The 22,817-nt window shown below is 43.4% G+C and overlaps 1 protein-coding gene across 2 annotated transcripts; it reads left to right on the top strand.

Moving 5' to 3' along the window:
* Positions 1–6,062: 6,062 nt before the first annotated feature.
* Positions 6,063–22,472, top strand: phf12b (PHD finger protein 12b). 2 transcript variants are annotated; one of them, XM_030067240.1, is made up of 15 exons: positions 6,063–6,794; positions 7,089–7,270; positions 9,315–9,387; positions 9,674–10,130; positions 13,242–13,362; positions 13,486–13,618; positions 14,018–14,182; positions 15,334–15,477; positions 15,946–16,696; positions 18,838–18,942; positions 19,723–19,863; positions 20,259–20,354; positions 20,477–20,559; positions 20,672–20,810; positions 21,288–22,472. In XM_030067240.1, the coding sequence occupies exons 1-15, from the start codon at positions 6,729–6,731 to the stop codon at positions 21,731–21,733; spliced, it is 3,102 nt and encodes a 1,033-aa protein (XP_029923100.1). In that variant the 5' UTR covers positions 6,063–6,728; the 3' UTR covers positions 21,734–22,472. The 2 variants fall into 2 exon arrangements, with proteins under 2 accessions (XP_029923100.1, XP_029923101.1); XM_030067241.1 differs by having other exon boundaries at positions 9,677–10,130.
* Positions 22,473–22,817: the final 345 nt, after the last annotated feature.

A 22,817-nucleotide genomic window follows, 5' to 3' on the forward strand; every position in this document is an offset into this window, starting at 1 on the left:
GCGCCACTTGCCATGATGAGGCCTTGACTGCCCCAGAGGCTTCATCTCTGAGGGTACCTCTGGACAAGGCACCACCTGGGGACTCTGTAGTACCACTGGAAGACGTCTTGCTCATGTTGGCAGTGACAGAGAAACTTGGAACGGGGTGATTGGGTTCAACGACCTACCCGATCTGACCCTGAGTAGTGCCTTGTTATTAGACTTCTGCACCAGCCATGGATTATTCATAATGAATCTGATATCACAGCTCCTAGAGCCTTCGGTCGTTGATTAACTTTATAGTCATTTCATCAGGTCTGCAGCCAGTTGGATCAGATGGATGGTGAAACTACCAGGTAGACCTGTTACACCTAAACGTGTAGTGATGATGTCTTGTGGAGGATACTGTTCGGGATGTCCTCAACTCACACCTCTGAAGGAGCTTCTCCTGCATCCCGAGGGAGGTTGGGGACATGCAGTCCAAAGGGACGGTTTTCAAAGCTTCCATCATTCAAGCAACAACTTCAAGCTGTGGTTAGATGGTGCCTACCCTAAGAGCCTCTCTCATGATGTTGTGGACCTTCCAGGTTTGGTTAGCCCGAGAGAGCCTGCACTAAGCAGAGAGGAACTGGCCAAAAGGGCTGCAGCTTCAGATATGCCTGGGGCTGACCCAGAACACTGTTGAGGGACCACATATCCAGGTTTGGAAATGCCTTGGGATCCCCAGAAAGAGCTGGCAGATGTAGCCTCAGCCTACCTACAGCTACCACAGTGACCGGTCCTGGTTAAGCAGCAGATTATTGATGAATCTACCGTATTTCACCAATTGATAGCCCGGGCGTTTAATACGCAAAATCAACTTGGACCCCAGGCGTTTAAAAGAACCAGGCGGCTATTGTGATGACAGTTACTGTCCAACATATTTTTTAGTAAAAAAGTACTGTAAGGCATAAGGTAAACATGTCTGTACATACAAACATAGTGCAATCCGCTCGCGCTGTGAGTCGTTCCCTCTGACACTTCCGTTTTCTGTCAAAATAAGAGTTAGTTGGTCGATTTAAGATTACGGTACACCCTTTAAACGTTAACTAGCTCACTTATTTTGACAGAAAACGGAAGTGCCTCACAGTTATTGTGCGGCTAACTGTTTACTTCTGCAAAAATAAGGTGAATAGCCTTATTTTGGGTTTACCTCAATATAATGCAATTAATCGCCCCGGCAGTTATTCGGGTGGACGTTTAATACCCAAAATGGGTGCAGACCCCAGGCGTTTAAAAGAACCAGGCGGCTATTTGCGGCCCGGCAATTAATTGGTGAAATACGGTATACAAAATTAGGCAATTATCGTGCTGACTCCTGACACATTTCTGACACAAGAAAACACAAAGCAAAACTATAAATTAACTAGAAAGCAATCACACCCATCGCCACATTCCCCCTTTCGCCAATCAGTGCAACAAATGAATCAGTTCTACCCTTCCACAAAGTTTCATTGTGTTGTATCAATCTGTTTGGATGTTGCATGCATTTTTATATGAAGCCACGGCCACTGCAACACCCAACTTTAGCCAATCAGGGTGCTTTTTGAGATATCCTACAAGCAAACAAACCAAAGCACAGACAAACAGAATGCGGCAAAAACATAACCACTGTCCAATTCCATTGTTTGGGGTAATAAATATAAAAACCTTTGGCTAGAGATTCAGCATGGGATGAACACTGTGAGGCGGTTAGGCTTCATCAGAAAAGAGTTATTAGAGATATGCAACTTACACTTATTGTACAACAGGACTTCCCAAACATCTATCCTCTCTTCCACTTAGCATCATATAAACTAGACTTTCACCGACTATTGCAACTCTCCCTCACTGAAATTGAATCTGTGATCCCCAGGCATTTACTGCTGGAACCATCCAGAAGTCTGCTGGTAATTATCTGACCTTCTGAAGGCGATATTTATGAAGGTGGTTAAGATTGCATCTGTACACTACAAGGTAATCTTGAATGAACTTCAGCGCTGACCACGCCTCACATCGGGGATACTTGTGAAATATTCAGTATCTTTATGCAATGGTAGGGAAATGCAGGCATGTGGTGTTGGAGGCACTGGCTGGATGCTCTGCAACACCAAGACACATCGGACTTTTTTCCCCCCTACGCACCATAACTGAAGAAAGCACAAAGCATCTGTTTCACACTGAAGTGATGACAGGGCTGTGGAAAATGCAGCATTAGGGAAACACCAGTCGGACAATACAACCACAGCAAATATGGTGCAAACAAGCCCTAGTGGAGAGGTAATTAGAATAACTTCCCTGCAATAACTAGAATGTGTGAGTTGGCGAGGGCCTCAAACCACATAAAATGTGTAGCTGTGTGTATACAGGAACAGCACAATGACTTTTTTTTTTTTAAAGAATCTTTTTAGCACAGTTTCTGTGTGAAATTGGAGTATTAAAATAATAAGGGAGCATTAAAGGGATAGTTCACCCATTATGAAAATGTTGATATTATTTCACATACCCCATAGACTATCATGTAGGACAGTAGTGGTGCTATCTTCCTCTCATTGCTACCGAGTGCTGGATGCTGGCTGGATGCTCCACATGCTAACTGTTAGCCTCCTGCCATTGAGGTGGGCTTCCCCCCAGCTAACACCCTTTAAAATAACTGCTTCAAATTGTTAAATAATAAAGTTTGAGTGTGGTGATGTGAAGCAGAATTTTTACTGCTTCAAAAGCATAAAAAATGTACTATTTCTTGTGTGGTTCAAGCTCTCTGTGCTTTTCTTCGGTTACAACAGTGACTGGAAGGAGCCTGACAGGTGGGAGAGATGTGTGCCATCGAGGGGAGTGGATGAAATGAAGAAGCCACAGCATTACATGCCAGCTATCTTTTGGTACTCCAGAGAAAGATGTTTTTTGTTTTATAACATATGTACATGTGTTCACTAAAAAAAGAAAAAAAAAAAAAAAAAAACAATACCAAACTCACTTCCATCTCTGTGGTGGCTGCTGTCCCTCTGGTGTGGAGGGATTGTCATGTCAAGAAAATTATGTTAAGTGTTGCTGTGTCTTGTCTCGTGACTTCCTGTTTTATTTTGAAATTTAACTCTCCTCTCGTTTCAGGTCACTTGCCTTTCCCCTCGTGTGTTTCCCCTGGTCTGACTGTCTGCCCCGCCCTGATTGTTTCCACTTGTTCCCCATTACCTTGTGTGTGTATTTATAGTCCGCGTTTCCCTTTGTCCTGTGCCAGTTCGTTTTGTGTTGTCTCGCCACTGTTTATTCTACCTCTTGTCCGGAGTCGTGCATTTGGGTTCTCATTTATGCTCAGCCTTGTCAGTGATATAGGAAGTGCAGTAGTTACCAGAGCATTTTGGATGCTGATAACAGGAAAAATACAGTTATAAACAGTAATTTGAGAAAACTATCATCTATGTGTATTTGTAATTAGATGTGCCATTTAGTTTTGGAAAGCAACACCTGTAAAGTGATGTTAAACCTTCAAGTGGATTAAGGAGGTTATTTTTTAAGAGTGTTAGTTGGGTGCAAGTCAATCTGAATGGCAGGAGGCTAACAGTTAGCTTTTGGAGCATCCAGCCAGTATCCAGCACTCAGTAACAATGAGAGGAAGATAGCACCACTACTGTGCTACAGAACAGCTGGAGGGGAGTAAAATAATATCACATTTTTCAAAATGGGTGAACTATCCCTTTAAGGCAGAGTGAAGTGGAGTTAATCACAGAGATTAAAAACTGACAACTCTAGAGCTGCTGAATAAAATCATGTCATCACCTCTATCATGTCAGAGGTGGACCGCACTGACTGACTGATCATCAGCCTGTCACTGCAAAACTGATGCTGGGTTAACATGACGTCACGAGGCCACCGTGCTGCGAAACACACTCAACAGCAACAATGAGATGGGGCAAATACTCACTGGTTAGAGTGTGTTTTACCCCTGTGGGTTTGGTGCAAATTTGAGCACATGAAAATGCCTCAGTAACCAAAGTTACTGAGTTATGAGTTTTTCTATAGATAAAAAAAAATATATGTTGAGCTTTCCTACATCAGTGAGATTAATTTATTTAACTTCTTATTAGCTGCTGTGAGCTGGGAGATGATGCCCACCTGTTATCTCCTGAATATCATGCTGGTTTTGTCAGCTCACATGTGATTATGGTGCAAGACAAATGCTCTCCTCATTTCTTACAGTATATGAAAGTAAGGTTTTGTTATAACCACAAATATTATTTTGTGGCACGTTTGGAAGAAAAGAGCAAAAAGGGAATTCTTAAAAGACTTAGGCATGCAACTGTCAAATCTATGATGACCTTGACTTTGATTTTTCTTTTTTTTTTTAATACCGTATGTGTATTTCCTGTCTGTCTCTCCAAAGTGAGTCTCAGAGTGCAGCAGCAGCTCTGGTTGTTTGGGAATCCTCGAAGTGCTCCTCGTATCTCTCCTCTTCCAAATTAATAAAACAATATTAAATGTTCATTTATTCAAACTTTCCCAAGGCCATTATATAAAAGTTGAAATCCAGTGTGGGGGGGTGGGAGCCATTTGGCATAACTCCCCTACAATAATAGAGCATTGCTTCCCTCTACTGGCCAGGGCTAAAACTTCAGCCACTCCTAATCGGCCGTTCAGCAACACCTACAGCAAAACTCACCCTCACTTTATTTGGACTTATTTGACTTCCTCATGATGTATCTCTCTCTCTCTCTCTCTCTCTCTCTCACTCACACACACACTCACACACACACACACACACACACACACACACACACACACACACACACACACACACACACACACACACTCACTCTCTCTCTCTCACTCACACACACACACACACTGAAGTTTGCATTCTGATCACTAGAAACTGTGCTTACATTACTGTATTATCAGTAATAGTACAAGTGCTGGCAGCAGTAATGTAGAACCAGTACAAGCGGATGCAACAGGAATAACAGGCCTAGTAATAGTTGTTGAATTAGTCTAGCAGGCTACTAGTAGAAGAAATGACAGTAGTGATAGTAGTAATTGTAGTAGCATTAGTAGAAACAACACGCCTAGTAAGAACAGAAACGGTAAAGTAAGTACGTTTAAGTTTAAACACTAACAGAGTTTCTTGAAGCTCTGTGGCCGATGCATTCACCAAGTGAGTCAAATCGAGTGCACGCTCTCTGCCTTACACTTGGTTTGACATTTTATGACACACTTTTTGCAAAACTGTAAACACCGCTCTCCACATCCCTGCACTTGTTTGCCAATCATCTTTCCAAGTTTACATAAGGAAAAACACTTTTATAGAGATAATGGGTTCGCTTACAAATCAGGGCTGGAGCCACAATGGAGGCCAGTGTTGGACAGAGAGGAAGAGGGGTGAGGAGGAGGAGGTGAAGAATAAAGATGAAGTCTTATGGCCAGACCCAGGGTCTAATTTTTTTCTGTTATTTTTTTTTCTAGCACAAAGTTTTTCCTCTGTGCTTTTGTTGTAAGATAGCTGTGCGTGTGTTTTTACTACATATATGACAAAACTATATTGCAAACTTTTAGCCTGCAGTGAAAAAGCAAAAGCCACAAGTGTTTTCCATTCATTCTCAGTATGTAGCTGGTGCTTGGTTTGCATATTCATAAGCTTGGTTTATCTTGTACTGACGCAAAACCACGTTTTTTTTTAAGAGTTAGAGGAGTTTTGCGAGGATTGTTTGCTTTTGCAAGAATGTTTTGTTGGTTTGGTGTGGGGTTTTGTGGTTAGTGTGCAGAGTTTTGCCAGAAAATAATAGCCTGAAGTTTCAAAGATAGCGCTAAAGCAATCAGACAAAACTAACAGTGGTAGCCGTGGTAGGCCTCCGAATAGCGGTAGATAGAGTAGGACGTGCAGCAGAAATGATACATTTAGCGGTAATATGCATAAAAGCAGCAACACTGGTGCTACTAGGAGTATTTGTAGTAATAGTACTCTGGCAGGGGAACCGTCCGTGTATTAGGAGAAGTAACTATTTAATCGTCATCGCCGCCGTCTGATTATTTCCCAGTAACAATGTTGGTATCCAAATCACTGCGCATGCGCGTCCGGCGGTTCGCGGTTGCGCCAACTGGTAGAGGATGTTGCTAGCAGCCAGTGTTGATGCACAGCATTTTTCACAACAATAACACCAACCAAATTTACATCTTCACATCCCTGATTTACGGAGTATATCTTACGAGCGATATCGGCAACCGTGCATCGGACCACGCCACATCGAATCTGCTTGCACGTTTTTCGCTACACGCTGTGTTGACAATGGGAGCGGACGGGTTTGCAGATTTACAAGGCTCCTTTTTGCAGGAGCAGAAGCAAGAATCATGGCTGGCCAGCTAGGCCGCAGATGGGTTTTGTAGCTAGCAACAACAGTCGCTTAACGTAAAATATTGTGTGTCGGCTCGGCGCTAGTCCGCGGCGAGTGGTGCTAGGAAAAACCTTCTTTTAAGGAATTAGTTACGTTTGTTTTTGTTGTCTTTTTGGACCAAGCAGGCAGGCTAGGCAGCCCGCTAGCCTCGCAACCTTGACTGGTTGACGTCTTGTCTTCGCCGTTAGCTCTGTTAGCCAGCTAACGCTAGCTAGCATTGATTGGCCAGCCATCTGCGGGCCGAAAATAGTTGTAAAAAGAAAGTTATCCCGGGATCTGCGCTCGACATTGTGTTCCTAGTAGGCATTTGTATCGTATATTCGTTTTGCAACGTCTACTCCTGGATGAATGTGGGACAAAATGGAGACCCCGACGATTGTGTACGATCTGGATACCTCTGGGGGCTTAATGGAGGTGAGGCTGATGAGCTTGGAGGCCTTGTATTGTTGGAATAAGTAGTTACTGTGAATGTTTCTATTCTTTCACACAGTATAAACTATATTATCTGCTGTCCACGGCAGTCTGCTGTCAAGCGCCACTCAGTTGGTAGTTTTGGCTCCCAGCGGAGGCCAGAAGTTAGTCCCTGAACTGAGCTCGAAATGGCTCGGCGAGCAGGGAGCAGTATGCTTTCCACCCACGTAGTCAACCCAGCAGACACGGCGAGCAGTTGTGAGCTTTTTTTCTGAAATTGTTGATCAACTTTTACAGCAAATCCAAACATTGCTGGCGCCCCCCAAATCCGAGGAGGTGGAGAAGCGGAGTCGGAAGCTGGTGAGGGACGTGCGGAGGAGCGGCAGGGCCACCAACCACGACACCTGTGATAGCTGCCGGGAGGGAGGAGACCTGCTCTGCTGCGACCACTGTCCCGCAGCCTTCCACCTCCAGTGCTGGTAAGCCACGCCGGACAAAGCAGCTGTGCACAGACTACTGGATGCAAAATGTAAGAGCTTGTGACTTGGAGTGTGTCTTGGTGGCAGCACAAAGATCCTGAGGGCTGCTCAGGGTGAGGGAGCTTTGTTCGCCCCACTGCGCCCCGCTGTGGAGATGGCAGCGGACACTGCTGGGAAAAAAAGTCCAGCAGTCTAAGGCTGTTTAATCGTACTTCATCGACCTGAACCACACATTTTCCCATTCATACGGGGTCACTCTTCATTTCGGCATACACCCTACACACAAATCAACCCTTAGTTTTCTTAAAATACCATCACTAGTTTGCCTCTTCCACCTAAATGTACAGAGAAGTGTGTCAGCGGGCAGTGTGTAACAGCACTGAAAGCTGATTTTTTTTTTTTTTTTTTAGAAGTGCTGCTCAATAAAATACTATATACCCGGTTCGGCAGTGCCTGGTATCTGATGTCATGCTCTGCTAGGTGTGTTGCTGTCATCGATTAACAAGGTAGTGGCATATGCCGGGTTTATGAATGGAGTTTGGTTGGATGTGTCGTTGTGGAACTGAGCGTTTCTTGCCATTGAAACAGCGGAATGTTACTTTAAAGTTGGGTGGGCGGAACGTTTTAGCGTCATTTCTCTGTCTTGTAGAATGCCAGGCTTTATCAAGACCATGACGTGGTTATCAATTAAAATGCATGTTAATCACTGGCAGCGGGTTATATGACACGTGTGTCCGTAGTTATGCGTCCACTCTGAGCATAAATCGGCCAAAGAAAGCGCTTGCAGGCGGTCCTCCCCTCCTGTCGCGGCTGCAGGCTGTGGAGCTGCCGCTGCTAAAAATGGAGTCGAGGCTGCTTCTGTTTACAATATGGCGACCTCCCTGAATTTTTTTTCGACTCCAGCGCCATCTTACCAACCTTAAAAAAATAGACTTGGATGTAAAAGGTGCACAGCTGTAACAGACGAAGCGTTTGGTTCAGTTTTTGAATCGGAGACGATGGCCGGTGTATTTAGTGGCAGGGCTGATCCGCAGGCCTCGCAGGCTGCCACATTCAGGCGTTTCTAACACACCGCCGGCTTTTTCTGCCTTCTCCTCGCCTCTGTCGCTTCTGCACGATCATATGAACCGTGACCCTGGAAAGAGTTGAAACAGTATCAGTCTGAGTGGAAGCTAGACAATAAGATTAAATTGATGCTTCTATGTGTTCATTAATACAGACATGTAATACGGTTAATCTTAATCAGAATTTGTTCTTTAGGATGTCACATAGCACAATGCATGGATCCATATTATCCCCAGTCTCTGACCATGTCTTAGCCTTTGCATGTTGGATGTTTTAGGCTGTAATATGTAGAGCTGGTTCCATAAATAATCTTGTGTATTAAAAACCAAGATCCCAGGTGGTTCCACCAACCCGTTGTCTCATTCTTGCATATCCACGGCTAGACAGAGTTTGCCAGCAGTAAATTCCTCTGTGTCTGCATGTGTTTTCATTTTGAAATTATGTGAGCTCCTTTAACTTGAAGAAACAAAAAAGTTATTGTTTGTTATTTTGTGACTAGAATACTAGAATGGCTACAACTTGTGGTTACAGCATGGATATTCAGACAGCTGAACAGGATGCATGTTTATATACCTCTTCACACAGATGATATTGTGTGGCTCAGCTGTTGCAACACAGTAAAAACAATTTACAAATTGGATTAGGCTAAAATCACTGCATGTTTTCAGTCATTGCTCTGTTGTCTTAAGGCAGTTTCTGAAAACTAATGCAATTACATAATCCGTCCACTAGATGGAGACAGATTGAATTTAAATTAAAACACACTCAAAGTTGTCTGCTCTGAGGTTTCTTCATTGAGGAGCGAAGGTTTTAAATGGTAACTTGGCTGTTACTGCTGTGTTACAAGACAGAGCTTCTGACTCTGCACTGATGCTTAAGAACTGGATGAATGCCTGAGGCTTTGATAACATCCCAGATAAATGTTGTGGGTTACCTAACAAGCTGAACACTGACCATAGTCTTCTTCCTCTACCCACAGCAACCCACCCCTAAGTGAGGAAATGCTTCCTCCTGGGGAATGGATGTGTCATCGCTGTAATGTTCGTAAAAAGGTGAGCAGCATGTCTTCACTTTTGCAAACTGGTTTTCTTTTGCTGTCTTTGTAGTCATTTCTAAACAACTACGTAAAAACTCTATGCTATATTTCATCAATAGCTGATAATTCAGGTACTTAAAATGCTTACAATTATCCAAAGCCTTCAGTGGACAAAGATTGCAAGTAGTCTCTAATTCTCTCTTTGTCTCTCTCTCTCTCTCTCTCTCTCTCTCTCTCTCTCTCTCTCTCTCTCTCTCTCTCTCTCTCTCTCTCTCTCTCTCTCTGTGTTGTGTTTTTCTTAGAAGCGAGAGCAGAAGTCAGAGCAGACCAACGGTCTGCCAGAACGGTCCCTGTCGAAGCGCTCAGCCTCCCCGGCTGTGGAGCTGGAGCTCAACGCTGGCCCCCTGCGACTGGACGGCCTTCCCCCAGGGGCTGGGGCGGCAGGACCCGGTCTGAGGGTGGCCCAGGTCCGTCTCCTTGATCGCAGGACCAGCAGCAGACCCAGCAGCCGGCCCGGTACGCCCACCTCCAACACCTCCTCCACCCCAACGCCCTCAGAGGAGCAGAATGACGGAGAGGAGGAAACAGCAGAGCCCGAGGAAGAGGTTCAGGGTTCTGAAGTCGAGAGTGCCACCCTGTCCACCCCGACACCACGCCTCCTCAAGAGGCCCTTCCAGCTCCTGATAGCTGCTGCCATGGAGAGAAACCCCACCCAGTTTCAGCTGCCAAATGAGCTTACCTGCACCACTGCACTGCCAGGTTAGTCATGTTGACCACCTATGTTTAGCCTGGGACATAGGGACATATCTCAGGATTCAAATTGTTACAGTGAATTTGATGACAAGGTTTTTACTGCATGGTAAAATCTTGGCCTGGCTGCTAAAATGTGCTTGTCAGTCACCAAAGGACATAAATATATTTTTTAATTGAAGTCAAATCAAGTAAAAGTTCATTTTAAGATGCAGTGTGGTTGTGGCAAAGCACGACTGGAGTCACACCAGATAACCTCAAACATTTCCCACGGTGAACTTAAATTATGCGCTTGCTCAACGTGTGATTAGTGCATTATTCTAGATTAGGTTCCAGTAATAATAAATCAAAAATTCCAGCTTAATCAATTGACCTTGTGTAATATGGTAGGCCTACTAGTGTGATTTTACTGATAAGTATTTGCAAATCCAAATTGTCCACCATTGTCCCTCACAGCGTTACACATCAGTGACTTAAGAGAAAAAATACACACCAGAGAATTCATTTTTACAACAGCAAGGATTATTCACTCTTAATGGACTTGAGGTAATGAACATATTCAACCAAGAAAAAAAATTGAAAATGACAAATAGCTAAAAACTTTGCTATGGGGCAGTGTATGAACTAAATGGGCTTTGCAGCTTTGTGGAATGGTAGGAGCATCCATTTTAATATCGCCAGTTTGACCAGGTCAGGCATTTCAGTGTTAGGAGCTACTGCTGGATAGGGCTGAGTGATATGGTAGGGAAGAAGTCATATTGTGATTAATTTTTACAGATATTTAGATATGATCTATGATTCACAAATTATGTTGGGGTGAACAAAGCATATGACTGACAGAGGGTGCGTATCAGTCCGTTGGTGTATTGGAGAGAAAGCCGGTTGTAGCAACAGGTGATGTTATGGATAACAAGATACAATTTGTAACGTCTTTGAATGACAGCAAAAAGCCCAAATTAATGTTTCACATGTCCAGCTGATGTTAGTAACCATACCATCACGCATCTTGTGAACAAAGATGCCTTAGAAATCTGCATGTACGTTTTTGACCGACTGGGCTTAACAACAGACCTGCGGTACAGACACCTGCATTTTTTATCATCTCCTTTGTCCACTCAATCCTCTTTATTGCCTGCAGGCACCATTTTTTCCTGTTGCTTTGAAAAGGACCAGATCCTGATGGCATCTGGTAGCATTTCAGATCTCTATGGCAGCCACACACGCAACACGCCGATATTTTCTGGTCTAAAAGTTTGCCAAAATAAAATATGAATGAACTAATTCTGCCTGGTGTACCAGCCTCCGTAGTGATACAGCCAAACTTCTGTTGCGTGTGCGTGTGTGTGTCTTTCAAGTTACGTTGGCCTTAAGCCCCTCTGTTGGATGTTCTGGTTGGACAGCTTGAATAGCTGAATAATTACGTTTTTGGATAAAATAGGTTTAATAGCTTTGATCATCACCTTTCATAGAGTTAAAGTAAGAGACCCAGCCACTTGCAAATATCTCTGTTGGGGACAAATTAAGTCGTGAATTAAAACTGACCACTTTGTGTCTGTTTTAGTGCTCTTAGCCATGGAAACATAGTAAAAGTGGGTATGCAAAGCTAAAGAGCGCCTCAGCCAGCACATTGTTATGTTAATCTGTGCCAAAAAACTGGCGTGTATAACAGCATAAAATTGGAATAGAAGGGCTTTGGATGTTAAATTGGCCGCAACGACAAAGCCAGGCTGGCTGTGCTGAGGCACCACCTAAGCCTCTTTTTGAGCCAAGAAAAACCCTGGCTAAGCCATGCTTAAAGGAAAAATCCACCCTAAAACACCGCACCACCATTAAAATAACAACTACTGATGATGGACTCTGAATTTCTGGGTTCATTTTGCTATTTGGTGGTGTATTTTTCTTATTCCTGTTGACAACTTGCCATACATTAACACAGTAGCAGGCAACAGAAAATTGTCCAGCTATCTAAAATTAGAAATCCATTGTAGAAGAGATAGAGATACCAGGCCCTTTTGTCCAGAATGTGATGTAGCTACAGGAGGCGTTGGGTTTGGAGAAAAAGCTGCGACGGCAATCAGACACATCCAAGTGTTCACCAGTGGGTTGAACCGACCTCTTCATTTGATTCAACAAGTTCACCCCCCTTCTGTAAAGGCTGTCAAAAGGCATTCTGGAAGACAAATAAAACAGAATAGACTGAAATAGACAAAGCACAATGAGAGACAGCGAGTACATTTAAAAAAAAAAAAAAGCCATCCGGGAATGAGGGGGTATGATTTAGTTCTCACCGAGAATTTAGCGACACCTTGCAGTCTGTAGAGTTCGGGGATGAGCTGACAACATCACAACAGATGCGCAAACCTCCTCAGTTCCAGCCGTTTCACAAGACAAGAAAACTGACGTCTTGTTGTCTTCATCAGCCAGCACAAAACACAAAGCGCAAAAAAAAAAAGTCTAGTGGACTGAAGCGGCCTCGTGCTGCCCGACATGCAGGTCCAGTTCTGGAGAAGTGCAGGACGCGTGGGCGGCAGCCCCTGCAGGAGCCACACACACCTGCAGCGTGGCTGTGGCAGCCTTTTAACAGAAAAGTAAAAGGCCTCGCTAACTGACTGAAGAAGCGTTGCTCCATATGGCGTATTCATGGCACTATTGTTGCCTGGAAAAAAGTTGTGCCAACATCAGAAAGCATGTGCAGATAGCCTGTAGAGTCCTTCCATCATTACGCTTTATTTTACAGTCATATTTTGCATTTTGTTAAGTTTAATTGAAAATTTGCACAAACGTTCCAAATTAAAGGAGAAAAACAATCCTTTTATTTATCAAGTATAATTAAAAATATAATAAGATATAGGCCTCTCCATGTGGCCTTCAGAAAATAGGCTATATTGTGATAAATATTGTTATTGGAATATGAAATCGCCTATATCGTGATATGAGATTTAGGTCATATCGCACAGCCCTAATGACCAAGCAGGTCGAGGCAAACAAAGGAACAGCTACAGTAATGGGCGTCACAGTATTTCAATATCAAAAATCCCTGACAGTATCTACTCTTACATGGCGATATTGAATCTGAGAGTGGGTTTTTCCTTATTTTGTCCAATCCGTCTCGCTCTCCAGGCAGCAGTAAACGGAGGAGGAAAGAGGAGTTGCTGGGTAAGCCATTCAGGAGGCCTCAGCATGAACTGGACCCCAACGGCCTGGTCCCCCTGCCGGTCAAAGTGTGCTTCTCTTGTGGCAGGTCAGTACTGCAGAGTCCCCGCTCGTGTTTGCATGGACACTGGAGATGCAGATGATAACTTGTGCCGCCTTGACATTTTTCCACCAGATAACTGCCCGCTGTCCTTTCATGTTTCTCTGCTAGGAGTTGCAGGATGGCACCGCTGATCCAGTGTGACTATTGTCCCCTTCTGTTCCACATGGACTGTCTGGACCCTCCGCTCACCGCCTTACCTGCTGGCAAATGGATGTGCCCAAACCATGTCGAGCACTTAGTGGTAAGAGGCAGGCTACTGGCTGTCGGAGCCAAGATTTGATTGAATATTTATCATGTTCTCTGTTGAAATGGCCTTTTCTCAGTAAAAGCAAAGAGTCGTTTCTTTGTAAAGTAAAATAAAGTTAAAATGAAAATAAACAAAGAACAATAAGGACATCACATATATATGAGAAGTAAAATGAAAAAAAAAAAATTAACCAAATGAAATATGCAAAATTAAATTAAGGTAAGTATTCACAAAGAATAAAAATATAAAGAAAAAAGACACATGAATCTATTTTCTGTATGTTTTAATGCAACTACTGTATTGTACTTTGCATTTAATTTGATTTTAAATTGAGGACAAAATAGCTATTCAGGTCCAGCATGTTCCTCCAACCCGCTGCTCTCTATTGTCCAGCTGAACCAGAGGACCTTGAGCCTGTCCAGTCGCTGTCAGCTCTTTGACCAGTTCCAGGACAGGATGTCCCAGCACGCCGTCAAGGTGGACTTCCTGCGCCGGGTCCATCGGCAAAACACACCCAACCGGCGCACGACTCACCAGCACAACAAGAAGACTATCAAGGTAGACGGGCTGCCTCAGAGTGAAACTGTAGTCGTACAGGCAACCACTGCTTTATCAATGTTTCCACAGGCTGACAGCTTAGGGTGGGAGCTGATTATGCTCTTTATTATTGATCTGATTGTGTTTTGGCTGAATTACTGGGTGATTTTACATGTTTAGTGTATATACCTATTGTGTATGCTAATCTTTTCCTAACACACGCAGTCATATTTTAGAACGCCGATATCATTTTTCCTCCAGCTGTTGGTTTCCATTCTTTCCACCATGATATGAAAATGAACTGTCAGCGACTTAAACTTCTTCACACCAGTATTTCAACACCGTAATAAAATTGTCCACATCCGTTTTCCTAAAGCAGCACCAATGTTGAGTTTTGATGACTTTGAAATTGGGTGTAAAATAGTCCCCTGAGAAATATTTGCTCTACACAGCCAGTCAGTTACATGATTTATGAATGGTTGTCTTTCTTAGCTTCAGTAGCTGAAGGTTCTAAGGCGGGCACTGTGTTGTGAAATCTTTGGTATCCCCACATGATTTGTAGAATGTGAGTAGATTGTACCAAACATTTGTCATTTGTCACAAAATTACTGGCATGGTACTTAAACTTAGTACCGCAAGATTAGCTAATATACTTCCATCCAATTAGTGCTTTTTTTTTCTCTTTTTTTTTTAAAGTAGTTATAATAACACAGCTGATTAGAACTAGGTTTCCTTGTCAACATACAAGTCCATCTTTAAGCTACATGTCTAACTTCTTACTGTATTCAGTGTGTCAGATCTGCAAGCACAACTTAAGGAAAGTGAATAGCAAAAAAATGATATATGGTAGACACAACAGCATCAACTCATCAATTGTGGGCGTTTTTTTGTGTTGTTTTTTATATATATATATACATATATATATATATATATATACATGAACGAGAGAGACCACGTTCGAATGCCGACTTGGTACACCACGGCACCTGAAATGAAGCCAAAAACAAAATTTACTCAGGTGGTTGTTCATCTGCCTTGGCAGACAACGCAAATCAAATCAATATTTGGGAAATCCCAGTCTTTCAGTAACACTGAAGTATGTGAGAATAGTGTGCATTCAAGGGTGTAGAGAGGAAGAGGCTATATTTCTAAGATCCACTGTTTGGTCTCAGGTGCCAGATGCCATCAAGTCCCAGTACCAGAATCCTCCCCCAATGCTGGTCCCTGCAGGAGTTCGCCAGTCGGAGCTGGTGTGCAGCGGCGTTCCTGACAACCAGCCCTCCAAGCACTTGACCACAGAGGCTGAGCAGCAGGAGGTACGCAAGCATAGGCCAATGTAATCTGCTCAAACAACACTTTTAAAGGCACCGTTTGCATAATACACTGTGTTCCCAAATCACTCTAATCAGGGTCAGAAATTTCCACATTAACACACATGAGATAGAACAAGTTCATTGGGCTGTGGCATAGATTCTCCAAGTCTATGGAACTCTACTGTAAGGATGGAGCTCCATTCTTCTAAAAGATATTCTCTCATTAGGTGGTTTGATGATGATGGTGGTGGAGAGTCCAAAATCCCCCCATAGGTGTTCAGCTAGGTTGATATCTGGTGACTGTGAAGGCCATTGCGTCATGATTTTCAGCATTTTCATCCCAATCAAAGCTTTCAGTGACTGCCACCCAGCCAGAAAGGTATTCGTCCAGTAGATAGAGGAGGGTCCCAGTCAGAAATTCATGTCTGCCTCCTGCTCTGTTGTAAAACATTGTTTTGCTGTGTTGGACAGTGGCTTCAAGATGTCATCGCCCTTCAGTGCAGCATCATGCGTCACCTATCCATCAAGCAGAAGGCTGCCTCATCAACCATGGCACCAGTGCCATCATCAGCAGAGTGGGACTCCGAGCAGAAAGCTGATATTAAATCTTGCATAACATCAGAAGACATCAAATCTCTGGCCTCTTCAGAAAGGACTTCCTCACCTGACCCCTGTTCTAAACCCTGCAGCACGCCCGATGACCCCTGCAGGACCGCTGTGGCGAGCGGCCCCGCCGCAGAGCTGGATATTTGTAAATGCATTGTGACGCCCTGTCAAAATTGTAGGAAACCCAATGGGCCTCTGGCAGAGGAGCGCCAGCCTCCCAAAGCCAACGGCCCCGTAGACTGTAACAGTGCCTCAGACTCTTGCAGGCAGGCAGAGCTGCAGCACAGACTGAAGGCTAGTACAAGCCCTCCGGATCCCGCTCCCACCGCAGGGCTGGCCAACCACATAGGAGGAGAGACGGTCAAAAGGGAGAGCGAGAGCGCTATGGAGGTCTGCGTCCAGAAAGACTGTCCCACTGCCCCAACGATATGCCCCCACACGGGGCAGCAGAACCACAGGAGCCAGCCGGAACTCCAGACAGAGTGTACGAGCAGCGACGAAAAACCCTCCTACCCTGTCACCAGCAGTGCCCACCCAGCTACCCCAGCTAAAGGCCTCCAGGACCACGGCACCGCCAAGCTGGGATCATCATCATCATCATCACTGTCTGCAGCAGGTAAGGCCGCCTCTAATCTAAGACTGTCCCGCTTCTCTTAACTGTTGGATGGCCCCTCGGGGTCAAACTTTCAAGCGGTATTGAATTGAGCTTGACTGTTTTCTGGCGTTACAGCAAAAACAGCATTTACATCATGTTTACAAAGTTTGCCACAGCGTTCCAAAATTTCTTGTTTGGTAATTTTTTCAGCCAAACATTCCCATGATTAACGGCTTTGATAATTTTTAATAACTCAACATTAATGTTATCTCTATTTCTGCCAGTCTCTCAGATCCCTTCACATGCCATGTATTTATTAGGGCTGAACAATTCATCCATATATTATTGAAATTGCAGTGCGGCCCAGTGTAATATCAAAATCACAGGAGCTGCAGTTTCTTGATACAGGTAAAATGTGTGACAAAATATTGTTGTAAATAAAGTATTACAGTGCTACAGAGATACCCTGGCCTACAAATTGTGTAAATCACAATAAATCACAATATGATTTTTTTTACAATGTCTTTCAACTCTAGTATTTAGTAACAATTGTATCTTTAGCCCAAATAGTGAAATAGTTTGTCACTAGTCTCAGCTCAGTTCCAGCATTTTACACTTTAGTTCTGATATTTTGGACCCACCTTGGGGTTGAGACGATAGGCACAGTAAATGATTTTCCAAATCATTCACTCATTCATTGGTAATGAATAAAAAATGTTATAATTTAAATCTGTAACAGCAGTCTTGAGTGACCAAAAAATGGATTCGTCCTTTACCCACATCCACTAGCAAAAATCCAAAAGCACAAACTGAGAATCAAAATCATCTCAAATGGCCAAGTGTGCTTATGCATATAGAGAATTTGACTCTGGTGTAAAGGAGCCTCTAGTACTTACATCGCACAAAGTAATAGGCAAGGAAAAATGGATTATATAGGAATGTTAAAGGCAGATTAATGGGAATCAGGCTGGTGTGGCTTTGTTGTTTACCATATTTCCCCAATTAATCGCCCGATTAATCGAACCAGGCGGCTATTCGCTGCAGGCCTTTATTTATTTTTGCACAGACCTGCACCAGGCCATTATTGTGATGACAGTTACTGTCCAACATATTTACAGTCGGTCGATTTAAGATTACGGGACACCCTTTTTTCTAACGTTAGCTAGCTCTCTTATTTTGACAGAAAACAGAAGTGCCTCACAGTTATTGTGCGGCTGTTTACTTCTGCAAAAATAAGGTGAATAGCCGTATTTTGGGTTACCTCAGTATAATGCAAATAATCGCCCCGGCGGTTATTCAGGTGGGCGTTTAATATGTAAAATGGGTGCAGACCCCAGGTGTTTAAAAGAACCAGGCGGCTATTTGCGGCCGAGCGATTAATTGGTGAAATACGGTATTCAAGAGTTTAGGCTTGAAAATCTTTCCATCGTCAGCATTGTGCTCTCACTCCTGAGTGAAGGCTCACAGAGCAAAACCAGTGTGTTAATGAAGCTCCGAGGAAACAGCAGGCAACTTGAAAATACCTCAAAACATGAAATCAAGATAATACAGACAAGTGCTCTGTCTGCTTCATTAAGCTGTAGGAAGAGACTTTTTGTAGTGAAAAGCAGACTGTAGGCTTGTTCAGAATGAATGAAATCATCCTCCAGCTGCACACCTCACAAAACGTTTTTAGGGCTGACCATTGTAAAAAATTAAATCAACCTGCATCTATTCTGGTAGTCATGTTTTTTTATTTTATTTTGATTTATTGTGTTATTATTTTTATCATCAAATAATTCATTCTCCACACACAGTTAAGTTGTCCATTACATGTTCCTCAGGATAGGAATTATCCTGCCTGAGGCTTTGACTGTTCACAGTAACTCATAGCCTACAGCGCCCTCTGTTGGTCAATAGACATATAACCATTTCCTTGCAAAAGAAATGCTTCTCAGAAGTTCCACAACAACAATAGTAATTCAGTTGATTTGATAGGCTTGGTTGATGTGAGTGCCCAATGACAAACCTACAGAGAGAAAAATAAAGACAAATGAGAGAAAAGAATGAATAGAATGTCGATTAAATTAAGTGGAAATGGAGGTGAGCTTGAGGAGCACAACTTTTACACACCATTTAGATAAGTTACTGAAAGATGCTGAATGACACTTTGTCCTCTTCAGATTTAAAGTCCAGTCCCGGGGTGATGGACTCGCTGCTCCCTAGCGCTCTCTCCTCCATCGCTGACCTTTCCAACCGCATGAAAGCAACCATGGAAGACGACGGAGGTAAGTGTGCTGAATTATTAAAAAGCAAAGTAAGATATTTTATGTATGGTCATGCCGGAAAGTAATACTACAGATCAGCTGATTTTGTCTCTGAAGGCTGAAACCAATATTGATACTTAATGCTCCTACTTGCTTAATGCTCCGAAGTTGTGCATTTTCTTGCCAAAATAAAATACTTCCCTTAGGGCTGGGCATTATATCTATATCTAGAAACACTCAGGGATTTTGGATATGGAGATTTCTCATTGTGTAAATATTTTATGAAAGTACCAATATTATCCCATCACAGTATCATCACTATCCAGTATTCAGTCAAAAATATCATATTTGATTTTGTTCGTATTGTCCAGCCCTAATTTCCCCCATAAAAATATTTTCTGCAAGGCTAGAAGAACCTCTGAAACGGCATTTAGACTGTGGTATACTGACACTTTGTCTGAAATGTCACCACATCCCGCCAGAGGCGGAAAGCACTGACTACCTGAGTATTTTCCCTCTGCATATCTGTACCTACCTTAATATAGTGAGGTACAGATGTACAAAACATCTTAACATGGCACCATCTTATTGAAGCTTCAAGTGTCATTTTGTGAAGATGAAGATTGTAACAGTAGCTTGCTTTTCTCCATCAAAGTTCTCTGCACATTCTCTTAATTTTCCGGTAGACTGATTAGACCTTAATGTGATGCTCATGGTCTCTTGTGATATTGTAGGACTGTGAGGCTTGAATTTAACTAAATTGATTGCGATATCCCCCTCTTGGCGGTCATGTTTCTGCAGGCATTGAGCTGGACAAGCTGGATGGAGAGATGATCAAGCTTCTGGCCTGGCAGAGGATCCAGCAGCTCTTCCCTCCCAAGGTGCCCAGCACCCCCCCTCCCGCCTCCACTGCGCTGAAACCCCCGCTGCCGCGCCCCGACAGTAAGAAACCAGCTGATCTTGTCACAAAATGTGTGTGTCCTTCATGGTCCATGCTTTTAGTTATGATAGCTACAGGTAGTTTTCTTTGGTTCAAACTAGCGTGGGAAAAGTCTACTAGGATTTGTGAGCGAAAGTCTCATGGCCTGACAGCTAGATTGATTGTTGGAGTTTTGGTTGCCTGTTATTTCATCAGATGATGACAGACAGATCAGATTTTCTTAAAGCCAAAAGAAGCATCCTTGATTCATTTTATTAAGCCAGGCTTTCCAGGCATGGTATTGTCCTTAGTTTTAACGAGACTACCCTTAGGAGGAAATACTCTAGATTTCAAATAAAGTCCTCCGGATATCTGTGGTGTGAACACTCCCTTAGGCTAACCAACCTTTTCCCTCCAGGTCAGAAGAAGGTGCAGGCCAGAGCGGTTTTCTACCCGCTGACAGGAAAGGGGGAAGCCGTCAGCATGTGCTATAGGACATTGTACATAGGATCTGGTAAGAAGTGCCTACTATATCACAGTAATATCTGGTGCAGTTAATCAAACTCTATCGTATTGGTCAAAGCTCAGTGTAGAATTGCGTCTCAATGTGTTGCAACCTTTTTATTTTCTTCCCAGGTGCTGACATGGATGTGTGCCTTACAAACTACGGTCATTGCAACTACATATCGGGAAAGCACGCCTGTATTTTCTATGATGAAGTAGGTGGTTTTCACATGGCTGACTTTGCTCATGAAGCTTACACTGTATAATATGTTTCCACCTTTGACGTGTCAGTGGACGTGTTGTAACTGAGGTCTGTCTTCCCACCAGAATACCAAGCATTACGAGCTGCTCAACTACAGCGAGCACGGCACCACGGTGGACAACGTCCTCTATTCCTGTGACTTCTCTGAGAAGGCCTCGCCATCCCCGCCCAGCGGCTTGGTGTCCAGAGTCCAAGGCATTATCCGTGCGTCTGCTTCATTCTCAGCACAGTTACACACCAAGAGAATCTGAATTTACCTTAAGGCTGACTCCAGGTTTTTTGCAGTGAAGATGCTGATGGCTGATATTTTGGAATTTGGGTGTTTTCATGTGCAAAAAACAAGGATTCAGTGCTTCCACTCAAATGTTATTCTGGTCATTCTGGTGGAAAAGCTTCTGAAACAGTATTTGGACCATCATGCAGGACTAAAACACTCCAGCTCAAGTCCAGATTAAAGCAAAACTGAATATTGGTGGAGTACTACTCTAATCAAAGTTCATGTTTACTTAAAGCCTCATTTTTTTTCTTCTTTGCAAACTGACTAGTGCCTTTTGACCCCATTAGGACCTTTAAACAAAAACTAGCTCTTGAGATAACAGATAACAGAGATATTCCCCTTCCACAGTCTGTATATCTGCTTTCGCTTTCTCTGACGCCGTCCTTTCCTTTTCCCCACGGCAGGTCGCAGTAAGAAGCGCGAGCAGGACGAGGGTCCCAGTTCTCTGGTGGGTCTGATGCCGGCGGGCGGCGTGATGAGCTGCCAGCCTCAGGGAGGCTCGCGGCTCTCCTGCAACTGCAAGGCCAGCAGCTCCAGCCTGATCGGAGGCAGCGGCGCTGGCTGGGAGGGCACGGCGCTGCTCCACCACGGCAGCTACATCAAACTGGGCTGCCTCCAGTTCGTCTTCAGCATCACCGAGTTCGCCAGTAAGCAGCCCAAAGAGGAGGAGATGAGCATCACCGCCGCCGGTTGCACCAGCAGCACGACCAGCGCCACCGCCACCACCGCCGCCGCTGCCACACCACCCAACACTGCCGCAGTCAGCAGCCCTTCCAGCCAGGATGAGGCCGATAAAGAGACTCTCCCTTCCCACCAAGTGCCCGTTCTGCGCTCCAACTCTGTTCCATAGCCCACACAGCAAGTCCCTCCTTTTGTTTTGCACCTTCTTTCAAGTCACAATGAAGGGAAAGCTGCACAGCTGGTTGGTCAACAGGGAAAATAATGTTTATTTTTTCATTTTAATGGTTTGTACCTTTGCATGAACTTGAAGTATTATTGACAATCTCTTCTGTTTTTGAATGACTGACTGTAACCTTTTGTTCAATTATGACCATTGGGACTTTGAGCGAACATTATTTACCTACGCTCAATTTTCTTTTTTTGCCAGTATAGTAGTTATGTATGGTGTAACATTACTTTGTCAGTCAGCCCATTTAGCACAAACGTTTTATTTTGTAGTATTGAAGTCCATACATTATAATTTCTTTTGCTGCTTTTGCACCACAGGTAGCTATATATGTATGAAAACATACATGCTTATACACTATTACATGTATATATTATGTAAATATATACAATTCAGTGCCTCTCATTTGGAGAAACATTGGATTTCATGTAGATTTACCATTTTTTGGTTTTTAACTGTACAGTTCATCATGGAATTTGTGATACCGAGTAGAGTAACAGAAGTTTTGTGATAAAACTCGTTCTTAGTCTGTACTTTCCGCTGTAGTCCATCTGTAAATAGCGTATTGTTTTAGCACTCATTTTAACATCTTGTGCTGCTCTGTATATAAGCACTCTTTGTCTGTACCTGCTTGTCTGTTAAAACGTGTAAATACAGAAAGATTTTCTAAGAACAAAGCCAATGCATTGTGTCCTGTTATTTTTATGGTTTAGTGAGTCAGCGTTTTCCTTGATCCTCCACTAAAGTCTGATCAGACGTGCCTTACAGGTTCTACCTCGAGTCTCGGCACCGTCACCTTAGATTTTTTTTTTTTTAATTCAAGGAGGCGTTTCCCCTGAAGATAGTGCTGCTGATCTGCGACGGGATGTTTCAAGATTTTGCCACAGATCATGAATCTGAGGACGTTATCAAATAATACACAAACAAATACTAAAAAAATACTCAAAATTGATGAAGCACTCAATCATAAATATTTAAAATCATAATGAATGTGAATACAGTTAACAAAACAGGCCAGGACGCCTGA

The sequence above is a fragment of the Myripristis murdjan genome, chromosome 13, assembly GCF_902150065.1.
Source record: "Myripristis murdjan chromosome 13, fMyrMur1.1, whole genome shotgun sequence".
Lineage (NCBI taxonomy): Eukaryota > Metazoa > Chordata > Actinopteri > Holocentriformes > Holocentridae > Myripristis > Myripristis murdjan.

Excerpts from the sequence above, each read along its gene's own strand:
- phf12b (XM_030067240.1), top strand. The coding sequence starts at position 6,729 with ATGTGGGACAAAATGGAGACCCCGACGATTGTGTACGATCTGGATACC. Across the intron at positions 15,478-15,945 it reads CAGAGGCTGAGCAGCAGGAG|TGGCTTCAAGATGTCATCGC; the intron begins GTACGCAAGCAT and ends TGTGTTGGACAG. Across the intron at positions 20,560-20,671 it reads CCTGTATTTTCTATGATGAA|AATACCAAGCATTACGAGCT; the intron begins GTAGGTGGTTTT and ends TCTTCCCACCAG.